Source organism: Vanellus vanellus (assembly GCF_965231255.1).
Source record: "Vanellus vanellus genome assembly, chromosome: 1".
Classification (NCBI taxonomy): domain Eukaryota; kingdom Metazoa; phylum Chordata; class Aves; order Charadriiformes; family Charadriidae; genus Vanellus; species Vanellus vanellus.
This window is the reverse complement of record NC_138905.1, coordinates 154,027,979-154,045,263: the sequence shown is the minus strand read 5'-3', so window position 1 is coordinate 154,045,263 and position 17,285 is coordinate 154,027,979. Positions and strand designations below refer to the sequence as shown.

Sequence of the window (17,285 nt, the reverse complement as noted above, 5' to 3'; positions counted from 1 at the left end):
AGCCAGTAGTGTTTGCAGGATGAGGCCCACAGTTTGCACAGTTGTGAGAAATGTCCGTTGGTATCTGTACCTCATTGTGTTTACATTGTTTTTTCAATTAACTATAGCGTCAGATAAGTGTTAGTAAAGCTACAGGTATATTGTTAGAGAGTTTGTCATTTTCTGAGCCACTTCTGCCTTTTTAGTTTTAATAGATTCTTGTGCTTAAAACAGAAGAAAGCTAACGCAAACCTCAGCACTTAAACAATTTATCTGGTTTTAATACATTGGCTGTTTTTTATGTTTTTGACACTGACTTTTTAAAAACAAAGTGGTTGTACAGCGATGACTTTTTATATGCTAATGTTTCATATGAGTTGCAGTTGCAGGATTTGGAAAATGTATGATACATGAACGTTCTGCAGTTCTATTTGTTAAAAAAAATAAACACACATGAATGTCAATTGCAAACTACCATTTTGTAAGATCTAGGCCAAATTCTGCCCTCTGATGCAGGCACAGATATCTATAAAATGTATATATATATATATAGCTTCCATTGGTTTCAATGATAGCCGCGTGTTTACAGAAAGGCAGAACGTGTTCATTTATCTTTCATGGCTGAAAATTTCTCAGTTGTCTGAAACTGAGACCTGCTTTGTCATTGACATTAAATAGTAAGATATTAATTTATTTTTACATCCTCTTTGAACATTTTATTATTAAGCATAACATCTAATTGTTCCAGACTGAAAAATTATTTATTGTATTTTCCAGATATTAAGCATTAAATAGAATAAAAGCAAAAAGATTTTGACTATGATTTTGAGACGTGATCTTCTGGAATTTTTTCATCTGCTGCTCTAGAAAAATTAAGTAAGATGCTATACTCCTTGGGATTCTTCAGAAGTAGATAGAAATACAGTTGGGAAGAATTTTAATATCGAGCTACGTAAGTGAGCTGCCAACTAAAATTACTTCAAGGTTCAGTAAAACTGCTGTTAGAGAATCATTTGGTTTTAGCTCCATCTAAAGTTTATCTTGTTTGCCAAGTTTATCCACTGCAGAGGAAGGATTTTGTCTTGGCATCCTGGCTGAGTCAGGTAGCGTTAGCATGGGACAGGCTTTCCCCTCAGTGAAAGAGGGGACCTGGCTTGGTCCAAGGAGGAGACTTGCCAGGAAAGTTCTCCTGCAGTAGAGCTGGACAGGCCTGAGATCTTCACCAGATGAGGGTCTGCCCAAAAGCAAGTATTTCCCACCAGTTTGGAAGCCCAGGGAAGGCTGGAGGAGGGGTCTTACCTGTGGGAGAGACCCGCAGACCCAGAAAAGCAGCAATTTTGCACATGCTCATGAACTTGAACTTGATACCTTGTGGGCAATCGTGGCTTTCAGGTTACTCCCCACCTTTGCGCGAGTGCCCTGGGTTATGAGTAAGCACCTTTTGATAGCATTATAGGTAATTAACTCAGCACAGTTTATTTAGTGGTAATTTTCCATTTAGGGCTTCTTATTTTCCATCTCTTTTAGTTACCAGAGACTGGACATCAAACCTCAACTCAGTAAAAACTGTCAGGGTTAAAACATCAGTGTCCGTCAGGTCAAGCTGCCATGCCCTCGCTGACCGGGGTTCCTGCAGCCCCTTTGTTCACTTAGTTTTGATCCCTTGTGACTGCAGCCTCCTGCACGGTGGGCAGAGAGGCTTTGACTTATGTATTCATGTGGAAGGAGTATTCAGGACATTCGGATTTGGATGTGTAGAGTACACTAGTCAGTGCCTGCACCGCAGCCGCATCCCGAGGAGACCTGATGGCTCAAGGAACTCTTGGCACAACCTCTGTTATTCAGCAGGTACACACATCTGTTCCTCCCACATCTGAGGGGTGCGGTGGAAGGTACCAGCCTCCACCAGCAGGATCTGAGCATTTCTGTAGCCGTGCAACACCTGCCAGGACAAGCTCAGGAGAGTCGGGAGCAGCAAGGCACCTCGGCAGCACCAGGAGCACCAGGAGCCCCGGGCATGAGGGACCGCTGCCCGCAGGCTCTCTGCTTAACAGTGTGACCCCGAGGAGATGAGAAATGCCTCCTGCCAGCAGAGACAATGCTGCTGCTGAGCTTTCCCTCTCTGTGCTGATGGCCATCTCGGGCAGTGCCAGCAGGACGGCTCAGTGCCTGCAGGAGCAGGGACGGGATTTGGGATGGGGGCTTGTACAGCCGTACCTGTAGAGAAGACTGCACCCCTCACCCCACCAGGGCTCGGGGAGCACTGCACGCTGGAAGTGAGAGTGTACCTCGTGGTAACGCTGCAAAATACGATGGCCAAAGAAGCAAAATGCATTTCCAAGTCCGTGCCCCAATCTCTCCTGCATGGGGACGCAGCAGGGCCTGAGCCTGCTCCCCTCGCCGGCGTGGCCGGGCGGGAGGAGCTGCCGCCCGCTCTGTGCTCGCTGCTTCTTCTGTGCTTCTCCCCATGACACCAAATAAATGCCCGTCTTTGTGCAAACGCAGCGTGGCGTGAGAGCTTCATTGCCACAACAGTAACTTTGTTTTGCAAATTCAGCTTTGCTGAAAGCAGATACAGCATCCCCACGGAATGGGAATTGTGTCTGGTTACAACGCAGCTGACTTTGGTGCCATCTGTTTTCTCGCTTTTGAAATATAATGCTCTAAATTTAATAAAAAAACTTCACCAGCTTGATAGCTTCCCTGAATGCCTGCTGCCCTGTTTCTTATTGAGTCCTGAGGTCATCCACTTTTTGCACTATGGAAATCCCCCTGTCCGTACAGCTGGAATTGGGCTCCAGTCTGTCAGGAACTATTGTGTTAGAGAAAACTGATGTGGAACGTAAATATTCAGTAAAAAAACCCTGCATTTGTGCCGGTTGCCATTTCAAAGAGAAGCTTATTCAACTCCAAAACATCATTCTGACAACTTCACATGCAATTTGTTAAACAAATTCTGCTGCTTCTTTGCATTTAAAATCGAATGTCTGTAAGTTGTTTTCCGAGAGTCTGTGGAGGTCTGTGGCTCATCTCCCCGGCCGTGGCCGTGGTGAGGCAGCACCGCTCTTCCTGCTGCCAGCAGTTCCTCTGCTGGCCTCTAATTCCAGCATTAGTCCTGAACGGCCCAAACAAAAATGTGAATTGTTAACATGGCAAAACCCGCCATCTGTGTAAAAAATTGTATTGAACTTCAAAACAAAGCATGCTTAAAAAGGAAAAACACCCCTCTAATTTAGTACTTCCCTCGCCCCAGCCTGATGTAATATAGAATGTTAAAAATCAGCTGGAAATGTGACTAGCAAGTTGGTGGTGCTGAGTCTTAAATGATGAGAGGAGAAACTTAAAATTCTCCAGTTATTATTATTTATTATTTATAACTGTTTCCTTTGACAGAAAGAATACGTGAAGCAAAAAGGAAACCTTTTGAGCCTTATCTGATAAATTCCAAGTGACTTAAAAGAATGTGCTCTGTCTTCTCTGCATCTGCTTGGGCTTTTCACTGAAGTTCATTGGCATCTTGAAGACTGAAAACGTCATCATCTTCTTACCAAGAGCTGGTTTATCTCTGAACAGTTTTACTCTCTTCCAAACATCTTCACGGCTGCATAACTAAAAAATAAATGTATTCCAGATCTCTTTTGTTGTTTACACTTCATTAGGCCACGTCCTGTTCTCACTGAACACATTCCATTTGCATATCTCACTTACAACTATGTCAATACTATCAGAGGTTCATTACTGTTACATATATAAATATGGTATTTTGATTCAAACGGACACAAACAGAGAAGACATGGGACTGCAGTTGTGAATGCAGTGTTCTTTGCGCAATTCCAGCTAGCAGCCTTGATTAGAAAAATGAAATACTCTCCCAAAGGGTAAAGACTAACTTCAGCAGAGGTTTTAGATGCTGCTACAAAAATGGCATATTGACTTGCGGTCAATGCATAATTGCCTCCCAGCATGTGCAGAAGGCAGGAGATACAAAAAGATGCAGAAGTGGGAAGTGCTTTCGTTTTGCTCTTTAAAAATGTTTGCGTATTTTAAAGTCAAATACAAATATTCTGCATAAAACCTGCAGGAATTTTCTTTTCTTTTTAATCAGGATATCAGTTGCCAGCTCTTGTGAACAGAGAGAAAAGCAACTCTAGAACAATCCAGCTGGCCAGACAGAGGGTTTGGATTATCCACCGCAAGAAGGACCTGATGCGTTGCTACCAATCTGTGCCCAGGTCTGTCCTGTGCTGCTTTCCATCTCTGGTTACCGCAGAAATGAAGATGCTTCTACTGAATGAGACTGATGTGAAGTCCCATCTCACATCATATCTTAACAGTGAACTTGAATACGAGCACTGATATCTGACATTACCTGCTGGAACTTCTTGCATGTGTTTGACAGCTGTTGAAGGTCACCAGCATCTAGAAATGACAGTATGTGTATAAGTATGTTCTCGGGCATTCGAAAGAGAAAATCATAATGCCCCTGACATAAATTAATGGTGTACTCCAGCGTGTTGTTGCCAAAGACGTTCCTCACCAGCTCTGTGGTACAAGAAAAGGACAGAGAAGAATAAACACAAAATAATCCTCACAGAATTTGATTACTTTAAAGCATGATCATGAATGCAATAAAATTGGGTTAGGAACATGTCAACACTTCGGTGTTAAGAGGAAAGAGGTTGGGAGAGGTTGTCACTCAAGAGGAGACAATAGATTGGGCCATTGCTGTATACGTTGGTGAGAAAGAGGAAGGATGAGCTGACGACAGGCTGGATGCTGGCTGCACCTGGAATTGCAGAGAGGTTGGGGATGATCGTGGTTCAAAACTTGTCTGAAGCATTGACACAGAGGTGGGGTGGAGCACCCACCAGCCTGGTCCTGCTGGGGGCCCCGCAGCCCCCATACACATTGACCAGGCAGCCCTGTGACAGCCTTCCAGCAGCAAAGGGGCTGCAGCTCTCACAGCCCTTTTTCAATGGTGTAAAGGGAGAGGAGGGCATTGCAGTTCAAAGTGCTTCCCTTTCACAGAGCAGAAGAGAACAGAAAGGAGAATCCCGCTCTGGAGACATTCAAAACCTGCCTGGATGCTGTCCTGTGCAACCTGCTGTAGGTGACCCTGCTCTGGCAGGGGGGTTGGGCTAGATGATCTCCAGAGGTCCCTTCCAACCCTGACCATTATGTGATTCTGTGAAGATGCACTGGGTGCTGCACAGCCTCCTCTCACAGGCTGACAGCGGATAAAAGCTCCCACTCCCCCGGCTGGTGCCGGCTGCTGGCTCTGCCTCTGGGCCCAGCGCACAGGAGGCTCTGCAGGGTCAAGGTTTGAACATGCTGCCCCTGAAACAAGCCATTCACAGAGCCCCAAAAGTGTTTTCCTTGCCTTTCTAGCCCTTTTGCTGGACATAACCACAGAGCAAACGCCCTGCTGCTGAGGGAGAGAGGATTTGTCAGGGCTCCGGGTGTACCAAAAGGCTCCACAACCCCCTCCCGTCCTGCTCTGAGGGATTTGGATGGCTGTGTGTTTCCTGGTCTGGCCTCATAGAATAGAATCACAGAATCATTTAGGTTGGAAAAGACCTTTAAGATCATTGAGTCCAACTGAAGGCCAAGTAAGCCAACTGCCAAGTTGCCACTAAACCATGTCCCTCAGCACCACATCTACACATCTTTTAAATACCTCCAGGGATGGTAACTCAATCACTTCCCTGGAGAGCCTGTTCCAATGCTTGACAACCCTTTCAGTGAAGAAATTTTTCCTTATATCCAATCTAAACCTCCACTAGCGCAACTTGAGGCCATTTCCTCCTGTCCTATCAGTTGTGACTTGGGCAAAGAGACCAATCCCCACCTCAGACCTTCTCATCCACCACAGACCCACTGGTGACAGCTCCTGCCCACCCCAGCTCCCAGCTCCTGGCTCCCCATCCCTTGCAGAGCAGGTGGCTCTCTGCTGTTCCTGCAGCTGCTACCAAAGTGAGAGGACTCGCTCCACTGACAGCAACGTTGTTTAGTTCAGAGTTGGGTGTTCTGCCTTCCCTCCCCTGAAAAACTACAACTCAAGACAATCCATTGCAATGTGCCCTGGTGGGCATCAATGGCATCCTGGGGTGCATCAAGAAGAGCGTGGCCAGCAGGTCGAGGGAGGTCATCCTCCCCCTCTACTCTGCCCTGGTGAGGCCGCATCTGGAGTATTGTGTGCAGTTCAAGAAGGACAGGGAACTGCTGGAGAGGGTCCAGCACAGGGTATGAAGATGATTAGGGGATTGGAACATCTCTCTTACGAGGAAAGGCTGAGGGACTTGGGTCTTTTTAGTCTAGAGAAAAGAAGACTGAGGGGGGATCTTATCAATACTTATAAATACTTAAAGGGAGGGTGCCGGGGGGATGGGAACAGTCTTTTTTCAGTGGTGCCCTGTGACAGAACAAGAGGTAACGAGCACAAACTTGAGCATAGGAAGTTCCATCTTAACATGAGGAGGAACTTCTTTACTTTGAGGGTGGCAGAGCACTAGAACAGGCTGCCCAGAGAGGTTGTGGAGTTTCTGACTCTGGAGACATTCAAAACCCGCCTGAACGCCGTCCTGTGCAACCTGCTGTAGGTGATGCTGTTCTGGCAGGGGGAGTGGACTAGAAGATCTCCAGAGGTCCCTTCCAACCCTGACCATTCGGTGATTCTGTGAATTGAAATATTTAAGAGAGGTAATTTAGACCTCCATGCAGGGCAAAGTCCAAAACAATTAAAAAGGGAAAATTAAATGTGACTGGCTTAGGAATGTCAAATGAAAAATGGAAACACTTCCACAGTTGAATAGACGTGGTGTTGTTTCCTTAATTTATAACACTATCCCGGAATACAAACATTAAAGTTTATTGTGTATTGAAAATGTTTAAGTTCCTTATTTGAAGATCAAATACCTAAGAAGGAAACACTTGTAAATATGTTGCATAGGGTAGAAATGTATTCAATGGGTATTTAAGGCATACTTCTGAAGACCTGTGATTTCTCCACAGCCACAGTGTTAGGTAACAGGTTTATTGCTCTATTCATTACAGTCATTACCGTGTTATAAGAACAAAAAAATTCCAGAAAGTAATTTAGAGGCCTAAAAGAAAGAATGAAATGAAATAAAATAGCTGTCTTGTATGACTATGCTCCATGCTGTCAAACTGTTGGCATTTTCACTGAGAAAATTCACAGGTGAATATGATCATTTTTAAAATTTTGCTTAGGCAAAAAAAGATAATCTAGAACTGCAAACTATATGTAAGCATCTCTCACAATAATAGGAACCGAAAGGGGGGAGACTCGTGAAATTTTAGCGTGATTTCATAAATCAAATTAAATCCCAGCTGTAGAGAAAGAAATTCTCTAAAAAGTTAGAAAAAAGTTTAACCATACAGTAAAAAAAAAAGTCTTAATCACTAGGGCTGAGACAGCTGCTAAGACTTTATGTATTCTCTGTTTGCTAATGGCAATACTTGCTCTGCAACTGCAGATCCAGCAAAAATTCTGCATGGAGTTTCTTCACCTCCTTTGGGAAAACCTTCTCTTGAGTAGGTTGGAAGGAAATCCTCCAAGTACACCAGATCACCTACAGAAATCAACAGCATGAAAAAAAAAAAGAATACAAGTTAACTTAGTTTGGCTGAGAACAAATGTGGTAAACGGGGTACACCTGATTTATCTGGAATTTAATGAAGTGTTTGATTCCATGCTAAGTGGAAATTATTAGATGAACTATAGAAGCTGGAAACGAATTCAGGAACTGCGATCTAGGCACAAAGGCTGGCAAACCATAGGAACACAAAACACTCAGGATGAAATGAGAACCGCAGCAGAGGCAGGTTATTAGCTGGCTTTGGGTCGACTTCACACACTATTTCCACAAATGACTGAGGCAGGAGTCAGCTGGTGGTATCTGGAGTAATAAAACCAGGATGAAATGCAATAGTGCAAAATACAAGTACCACGCTTGGGGACGAGTAGGAAGAGTGCTCTTAACTGAAGACTTGGATGGAAAGGACTGGTTGTTTTTAAGTCAGTCATGGAAAAACCACCATCCACTCTAGGACTTGAAAGTCAGTCATTGTCCTCCACTGTGTCAGACCAGATATGTCCCAGATACCCAGGGGAAACCTACGCCTGGGCAGCACGCCCTCCTCACACCTCCCCTGGGACACCCAAAAAGCTGCTCGCCCCTCCTCAGGAAAGGTGCTTTCAACCTGGAAGGAGGGAGGAGATCAGGACAAAGAGGGAGGGAAGACCGAGCAAGCTCCTTCTCCCCAAGAACACATTACATGGGAGACAGCTGAAACCAGGCAAGAAGGAGGATGGGTTTAAACTGATGGACAATCCTGGCACAGGAACATTGGAGATATGTCCTATATGCTAAAGCAGATGAGCCTGGGACATTACTGCAGAGAAGAACAGGTAGGCACCCAACCTGCGCTCCTGCCTTTCTCCTGTGGCATCTAGAGGTGGAGTGAATGAAACATTCTTGATCAATCAAGAATCATGGTTGAACACTACACTTCCGCTACACTTTCACTACATGTACAGGATTGATTTTCTTGAAAACTTAGCCATAACTGCTGAAAAAATACTGCTTCCCTAAAAGCAGCCTGTGAGGTGTGACAGGTCACTGGTAAATGTTACCTGACACTACAGCTGAGCAGGGCAACGGGTACCAGCTTGTTTGAAAAATCTAGTGCTTTGGGGTAATGTTTCAAAGTTTTTGAAGTTTACAAGTGGCTCTATTTGAGAGGGGAAGTGAAAGCAGTTTTGAGGGATTTCTTTTTTTTTCCCATAGGGCAAACCTGGGACCCTCAGGTGGCAAATGTTGGCAACTCCTGTATCAAACACATTTAAAATACCAAGTGACTTTTTTAAGGTGAGTAATTTCCCTTTTAAAAATGATTTAGCTCCTTTTAAGAAGAGGAATGAAGCTCTTGTGTCTGAGGTGTATAAGTATATCCTTGAGCCATAAGGCATAGAAAAGAAAGCAAATTACTGCTGCCACTGACCTCTTCACTATTTCATTTCTTGATGATGGGTGTTTAGCTTTGTGCTATTGAGATTTTTTGGTGTGTGTGTATTGTTCTATGACGTACCATATTTCAAACAAAACCCATGAAGGACTTCCAAATGCCAGCAGAATGGAAGTGTCATAGAACTTCAAGCTTGAAAAAGAAACGTAAATTTGTGCTTTCTCTGGAGAAAAGTTTACTGTCAGAATCTTGCTCAGCAGGCAGGAAAGAGTGTTCAATACAAATGAAAGGATTTTAATTATGTCACCTTTCAAAACATCTTTTAGCATTACTGTAAGGCTGTTTGATATCTTTCCAGGATGTTGTGCTGTTTCGGCACCAACAGCGATTTTCCTCTCCAGAATCGTAACTGTGCAATAATTTTTTTTTTTTTACCTTGCTGGTGTCGGCATCAGTGAACGCTGGGGAAGACACCCGCGTCCGGACTCATCCCTCCTCCTTACCTCTGTGCAGGTGACAGTGAAGCGGTGGAAGTCTTTGCTGGGGGGAGGAGATTGGCAGTGGAGCTCGTGAAGGGTCTCCTGCAGAAGGGACACCATGGTGCTCATTCCTCCGAACCTGCAAGCAGCAAAACTAACCCCCGCCTGCCAGGACTTCTGCTATGGACCCGGTGCTCCAGCTCAGCCTGTTCCCCAGTCTTGTCACAGCAACAGCACCCACGTGTCTGTGCCAGCCTGCTCAACAGGAAGGATTAACTGCCAAAGCCTTTTGCAGGTGCACAATGCTTTCAGAAAGCCTATGGCTGGAGCCACAGCCACAGCTATGACTTCCACGTACCACCGATATTGCCCGGCTGGCTTTGCGCCCACTGGGCTAACAAAGCTCAATGGCTGTCCCTGGCAGGCTGCTGGTCAGCACTGGTGTCACTGCAGCAAACTGCTTGAAATGCTCTACTGAAGAGAAAGGATTTCCACAAAAGTCTTTTTATTTTACACAGCACGGGTGGCTTGTGTTTCTGTCAAATTTCTCTAGTAGTTGAGGGTCAGCAGAGATGATATCCTCTAGAACAACAGCGAGATATTGAAGGTGGGGGATGGGAGACAAAGGAACAACAGGGCTGCCTCTTAATACAACAGCATGGTCTGATTTTCACACAGATGACTGAGGCCTCAATCCTCCAGCCAGCTGAACTTAGGTACCAACGCCTGCATGCAACAAGCCACGGGTTTGAAGGGCTTAGCCAGTGCCTGCTCCTCAGGTAGAGAGTTCTGCCTGGAGAATGCTCTTGGGAAAGGGATCATCGTGCAATCATAGAATCATTATGGCTGGAAAAGACTTTTAAGATCATCAAATCCAACTGTTATCTAACTCTACCGGGCCCACTTCTAAACCATGTCCCTGAGCACCATATCTAGATGGCTTTTAAATACATCCAAGGATGATGATTCAACTGCTTCCTTGGGCAGCCTCTTCCAGTCTTTGATAACCCTTTCAGTGTAGAAGTTTTTCCTAATATCTAACCTAAACCTCCCCTGGCACAACTTGACGTCATTTCCTTTTGTCCTATTGGTTGTAACTTGTGAAAAGAGACCAACGCCCACCTCTCTACAACCGCCTTTCAGGTAGTTGTAGAGAGCCATAAGTTCTCCCCTCAGCCTCCTTTTCTTCAGGCTAAACTGTCCCAGTTCCCTCAGCTGCTCCTCGTAAGACTTATTCTCAAGACCCTTCACCAGCCTCGTTGCCCTTCTCTGGACCCTCTCCAGCACCTCAATGTCCTTCTTATACTGAACAATCAATTCAGTTTCTACTAATCAACAAAAAGGAAGGGGCAGTGAATCTACCGCTGGGACCCCCTGGGTCTGAGCCGAGGGCAGCAGCCAGAAAAGGCCGGTCGGGTCTCCTTCATTCGGAGCTTTACTGCCTGGGTGTGACATCTTGATGCTGGAGGATAGGTGAACTCCCAACTGACCGAGGCGCTGCCAGTCCCCACTGACCTGCCGGTTCCTGGCAGGGCACGGATATATGCTATTACATTGGCTGCACACCAACAGGGATCCCTCTTCGACAGGTGGATTGCTGGTGGGAACATACAAAGGAAATTTATACGGCAAAAAAACCTTGCTCCAAAAAACCACAAGGGAGGTGATATGCATGAGAAGTTTTAAACAGGTATTTCCAAACCCACAGGAACTCTTACACATTCACTTTTTGTCTTTGATGTAGCTCATTTTTCTAGATTTCTTTGTAATGTAGCCAAAAGTGCGACAAAAATACAATTATTCATATTAAGAATGACATTTGTTAATTATGGAAGCTCATTCTTAGCCAAATGCGCATGGAGATGGCTGAAACTATTTTCAGTGTTTTCTTGACAGAAGGCATAGCAAGAAACTCCATGTGACAAATGACTTATTTGAACTTTACGATTAGAAAACATTATTATTGAAAGATGTTTTCAAGAGATCAGTATGAAACTATGAGTTCCACATCACTCATTTCCAAGGCCAAAGCTAGTTCTGCACAGATCTCAGCACAGTTTATAGCATCTGGAGGCAAATCAAATCTCCAGTTGGAAACCTTTCATAAAAGACAAGTTTCTGAATGTTTGTATTAAATATGCTTTCCAGAGCCGACTGAGAATTCACAAGAACTCTCATTCACAGAAGAAGAATTTGTACATTCAGCTCTAGCTCAGCGAAGTTAATTCAAAGGAAAAAAAGGCCACTACTTCTCTTTAAGTAGCACTTTTGCACTCAGAAGTTTACAGTGAGGGACAGATTCTCAGCTACTGTAAACCAGCATGACTCCACTGCAACTAATTTGTCCCTGTACTAAAAGAACTGGTCATTTGCAAAAACAGCAATCAGGTGAATGGCCAGCAGGACAAGCAGGTTTATGTAGCAACATGAAATAGGCAGGTGACTGCAGCAGGAGGAAGCCTGGCCAATGTTTTTCTAAATAGTCCCAGGAAGGTTAAGTTCACACACGCACATCAGTGAATGAGCTACGAGAAACGAACAATGGGAGACTTTCCTTCTCTGACTATTGGTTTGGGTGAAAAAATAAGAAATGGGGGAATATGCATTATTTTGAAGGTCCTGCATTTGCTGAATTAATCCGGGTCAGATATTGGTTTGAATTTTCAGTTTAGGCTCTCTCCAAAATGTATTGGTCTTGAAAGTTTTCACCATTTCAGTGCTATAAAATTGGACAGCAAATAAAACGTTGCTTTCATCACCATTCATTATTTTTGAGACAAGAATCCTGACAAGAACTTATCTCTGCTCCGTAACAGTGATTTCCGTAAAGGGAAGCAAAACAAATATGAAGGAACTAAACATGGCTCAGCTCCACCAAGTGTTCAGGAACCTGCCACCCTGCTCCTATGACAGAAAAAGAACATAGCAAACCCCATGTGGTTGGAACTTCGGGAACAGCAGCCAGCCAGCACCTGGTTTTGGTGGTTGGAGTTCAACAGTGCGGAGGAGAATGCTGTGGTTCTTCAAAACACAGCAACCAGCCTGCAACAAAGCTGTAGAGGTACTGATGTGTGCTGAATTTCATGGACTGCCTATCAAAGGACTTAAGGCTTTGAACAAATATTTTCTTTTTCTTTTGTTATTTTAATTCACACCTAAGTTTTTTCAGATGCTACTTACAGTTCTATGTTGGGTGTATGACAGGAAGAGCTCTGACTAAGGGAATGTGAAGGGGGGATCACCCTCCTACGGGGGCTCCTTCTGCCCCCCTGTGACAGCCCCAAGACTGCTGTGTAGTGTTGGGGGAAAGCTGCCACCTTGAGACAGAGAAGCAGGAAGAAGCTGTGGGAATTGGTGTCATGTCCTCAAACCAGGACAGTTGGTTAAAGCAGCTCAACAGTGACTGAGACTCCTTCTGTGCTGCCAGGGTGCTGGGACCTCGCTGGAGCAGGGGTGGCTCTCACCTCACTTGAGCTTTACAGACCTCACTAAAATCTTTCTGGGTCATTCTGTTGCAGTAGTGAGATGCCATGGCAGCAGCATGTCATGGAGATGGGAGAGAACAATGCCATACAAAACCTATATGTAACAGTATAGGTTATTCCTTATCAAGATAATCCTAACCAGACAAGTCTATTTAATTTTTGTATGTTGGGAAACAGGAAAAATAGCTATTGTCTTGTAAAGGCCCTTGTGACTGTCTCCTTCTGTACCCCTTTTTGTGTTCAGCCCTGGTGGCTATATTACAAGCAAGAAGTTACCACACATAACATATCTATTTTCCACCGCAAATAGACATTTTTTTCCATCCATAGTTTTTTTTTTTCTTTACTTATTCTTTAAAGACATGTCCTGGTTTCAGCTGGGATAGAGTTAATTTTCTTCCTAGTAGCCGCTGTGTTTTGAATTTAGTATGAGAATAATGCTGATAACACAGATTGTTTTAGTTGTTGCTAAGTAATGCTTATATTAAGTCAAGGACTTTTTCAGCTTCCCATAGAAGCTGAGAGGGAGCATAGACAGGACAGGCTGGCCAACGGAATATTCCATACCATAGATGTCATGCTCAGTATATAAATGGGGGTTGGCTGGGGGGCAGGGATCTGCGATGTCTGCTCAGGATGGGCTGGGCAATCAGTCACTGGATGGTGAGAGCAATTGCGTTGCATCACTTTATTTTGTATATTATTTTACCATTATTATTATTATTATCCTCTTCCATTACTGTTCTGTTAAACTGTCTTTGTCTCAACTCACAAGCATTTTTTCTGTCCTTTTCTCCATCTTCTCCCTACCCTGCTGGGGGATGGGGAGGGAGTGAGTGAACAGCTGTGTGGTCCTAGTTGCTCTCCGGGGTTAAACCACAACAAACATTACACATTTTTTATGCATTTGTGCATTTGTGCTGTTGCTCCCACCAGCCACCCCCAGACTCATGGAGACAGACACATGGTAGCTTGTTCTTTTAGACCTCCATTGCATTATACACTCAAATATGTGCATGCACACACACACACAGAGGCATACACACATTTTTAATACAAAATACTACAGATTTTCTTTGCAGAGCCCCAAAGGTTGAAAAACTAGTGTCTCCACCATACAGGGTATACAAAGACAAGTTCCCTGTCCCCTTTGGGAAAGGAAAATGGGAGACACGAACAGCTAATGCTGGAACCGAGCACACCTCAGCAGTTCAGCTGTACGGATGCTATCAAGCTGTCTTTCCTTTGTTTTTTTTTATTGTATTGTCCTGTGCTGAGCTCTCTCCCCAGACACAGTTGACCAACCCGCATTAGGAGACACTGTGGTACATGACTCCCAGGCCCACGCGAACCATAGACAAAAGACCTGAGACCCATTGAAAGCCCCGAGACTCATATCTCCGAGGAGGCGGAGGCTCCTGAGATCCCCCAGACAACTTTGCGCTGCCCCTTCCCTTCCTTCCACATGGTCCCACTAGCTGCCCTACACTGGAGGATGTAAGGTAGGCCAGCGAAGACCTCAGGTTCCCCTTTCCTTCCTCTCTAACAGGTCAAATGCCACAAACAGCAAACAGACAGTGTTTCAGACTATTTTCCATCCTCACCATATGAAGGATGAGCCACGTACATTGTGTGCCAGGCTGGTGTGAATTTGTGTTTGATAAACAAGCACTACAAGGTGGTGATTACTAGCACTTTAGCAAGTAGGGGCAGAACATGGCAATACAAGGTCAGATGGAAAGGGTACCTGACCTCTTCTCAGATGGTATCAGACAGCTATGACTGAGCCGGACAAGCACACAGGTGCTCCTCCCAGACTACAGCACTTTCTGCTCCAGAGACTTCCTGAAATAAGGTAGTATATTTGTGTTTAATAGGTCTTGATACTTTTTTTTTTTTTTGCATGAATTAACATAATTTTTGTATGCAAAGAAACCTCAGCAATTGAAATATCCTGTGGCAAGGGGTCCCATGGGTTTCTTAGATACTGCATGGGATAAGCCACCCTGTTCTGTTTCATCCAACTTCTCTCCTGCCAGTTTCATTTGACATCCCTTTGTTCTTCCAGTGGAAGTAATTATCATGTCCTCTCACACCAGTTGTCCCATGTCACAGTCAGCTCCTTTTCCTAAAATGTCCTCACATCCTTATTGACAGCAAACAATCAGTGACATCTTCATAGAATTACCTACTAGAATCCCAAGTTATTATCTCCTAAATAAGGTAAAGACCTCGAAGCTGGTTATAATACAATATTAAGGTTAGGACTGTATGTTTTATTCCTACCTACATTTGAACTTCTGTGATTTTACCATTCAGTACCATGATGGCTTACTGCGGCTCTTCAAGCCGACTTCAGTTCCTATTGCCCTGAACTTCTTCCTTATATCCCACACATGCCTGTATTTTTATTCTGTTGCAGTCTGGGTTTTGTTTTTTTTTTTTTTTTTTAATCTGCCTGGTAGATGTCCACATAAGATCTACTGGTCTGAAATCTCTAGATCCAGAAAAAAATCCTTTTAAGAACTGGTGTCAGATTATTGACCTGGCATTTTTCCTGATTCCAGACTCAGCTTAAAGTCAAAGATCATAAAATCCAATTTACATTTCAGCCATTTCAGTCTTTTTTAGAAGCTCCTGAGTGAATATCCGGTTCTGGCAATATGTTCCTCTTTTTTTTTTTTTTCTAATTTTTCCACCTATGTTGCCCATATGGAAGCCTATGTACAGATGTCAGTGTCAACAGAACACTACAATTGCATTTACAAAAGCCATGACAATCAGTTCAACATAGCTCAAAACAAGTTATTCTAAGAACTGGAAAACACTTGAAATTTTGTGGAAAGACAGTATTTTTGACTCTGTGCCACAAGTTAGTGGAGGGCAGGGCAGTGTTTTGGGTTGTTACACAGTACACTTACTCTGTTAATTTACTTTCCTGATTACTCCATTAATTTACTTTCCTGTAACAATTGACTATTTGCCACTTGCGCTTTTCTTATGACAAATGTCTGCAAAAAGAGGATGTAAGAATAATGGATGAAAGGAATAATCAAAAAATTATTAAAGAAAAGGGAAATGAGTTGTGACAGCAATAACTATAGTTCTGTGGAGTTTCTTTTGAAATGTTAATATTTTTGTAGCATGCAAAAGTGTTGAAAGAATCAATGAAAAGCAACTACATCCTGCCCTGGGTTTTGTTAACTTTCAAAAGGCCTTCAACAGTATTAGCAGAAATACTACAAATTTACAGAACCTGTGTAAAACCAACCCAGAACATTTACAGATGCTAATCATAAGGTAATCTCCAGTGGTGACTTAAATGGCCTGATGTTCCTCCTATAACTCCAGAAGCATATACATTTCTGCCATGCTCTTTCGTGCCATTACTGCTTATTTTCTTCTTCTGCAATGAACCTCCAGTCAATTCGTCAAATTACAGCTTAAGCCTAGAGATCTGAGCTTTGCTGATGAAATCTGCATTCAAGATACACTGGCCAAATATATTTAGCAAAAGACCAAATATTTATTCAGAAGTGCTAAACAAAGGTCTAATAGTCACAAGATAAAAAAGAAAGGCACTAAAAATGGACGTGGCCTTACATAATCTCACTGTGTTGGAACCACTGAGAACTGGACATAAATTTAATTTTCTCAACAATATCTCTTACCTTACTTGGTATCTGCACCTACGATACAGTAATATGAACAGGCTGGGGAAGTGCTATGTTTAAGAATATGTAAGTCTAACAATAACAGCATCAATGACAAATTGAATCTATAACAGCACCGTACTAAACAAATTCCTGCTGGGAATCACAGGCGAGATACAAGACTATCTAACAAGAGTTGTATTTGTGGCTGCCTGAATGAAATATTTATATTTAAATGTCAGCCAAAATAAATAATGTGGAAGTCTTGGAACAGGCAGAGCTAAACACAGCTACAAAAATAATATAAAGGAGAAAATTGTCTTGGCCAAACTTCAAGAGGGCCCAACATCGAGCTTAGCCCAGCTTTGCTTTAGTAACCTCAAGACAAAGGAAAGAAAGTTTGACACAGACAGTCCTCTCCTGGCATCGTACTGACTGTAGCATAAAACAGAAAGACTGATCCAGCGTAGCCCAGCATGGTCTGGCACTGGTGTTAAATAACGTTTAGCTGATGGCATGAAAAGCATATGGTATCAACAAAGGATCCATGACTGCTTTCCTGGATTAAACACAGTCTTTTCAAAATGGCTAATAGGGATTGATGGGAAACAACCACTTATGATTTATGAAGAGGTTTATAATTTAACATAATAGTTTAATACAATGCGGGAAGAGATCTCTTGGAAGATGGTGGACCTCAG

At 43.5% G+C, this 17,285-nt stretch overlaps 1 protein-coding gene across 1 annotated transcript; it reads right to left on the bottom strand.

Annotated features, from left to right (window-relative positions):
* Positions 1–4,306: 4,306 nt before the first annotated feature.
* On the bottom strand, positions 4,307–9,566 carry LOC309680065 (F-box only protein 36-like; the record flags this gene model as incomplete). The annotated part of the gene is made up of 3 exons (XM_082493554.1): positions 4,307–4,521; positions 7,463–7,571; positions 9,471–9,566. 3 exons carry the CDS (start codon positions 9,564–9,566, stop codon positions 4,307–4,309), a joined length of 420 nt encoding a protein of 139 aa, XP_082349680.1.
* Positions 9,567–17,285: the final 7,719 nt, after the last annotated feature.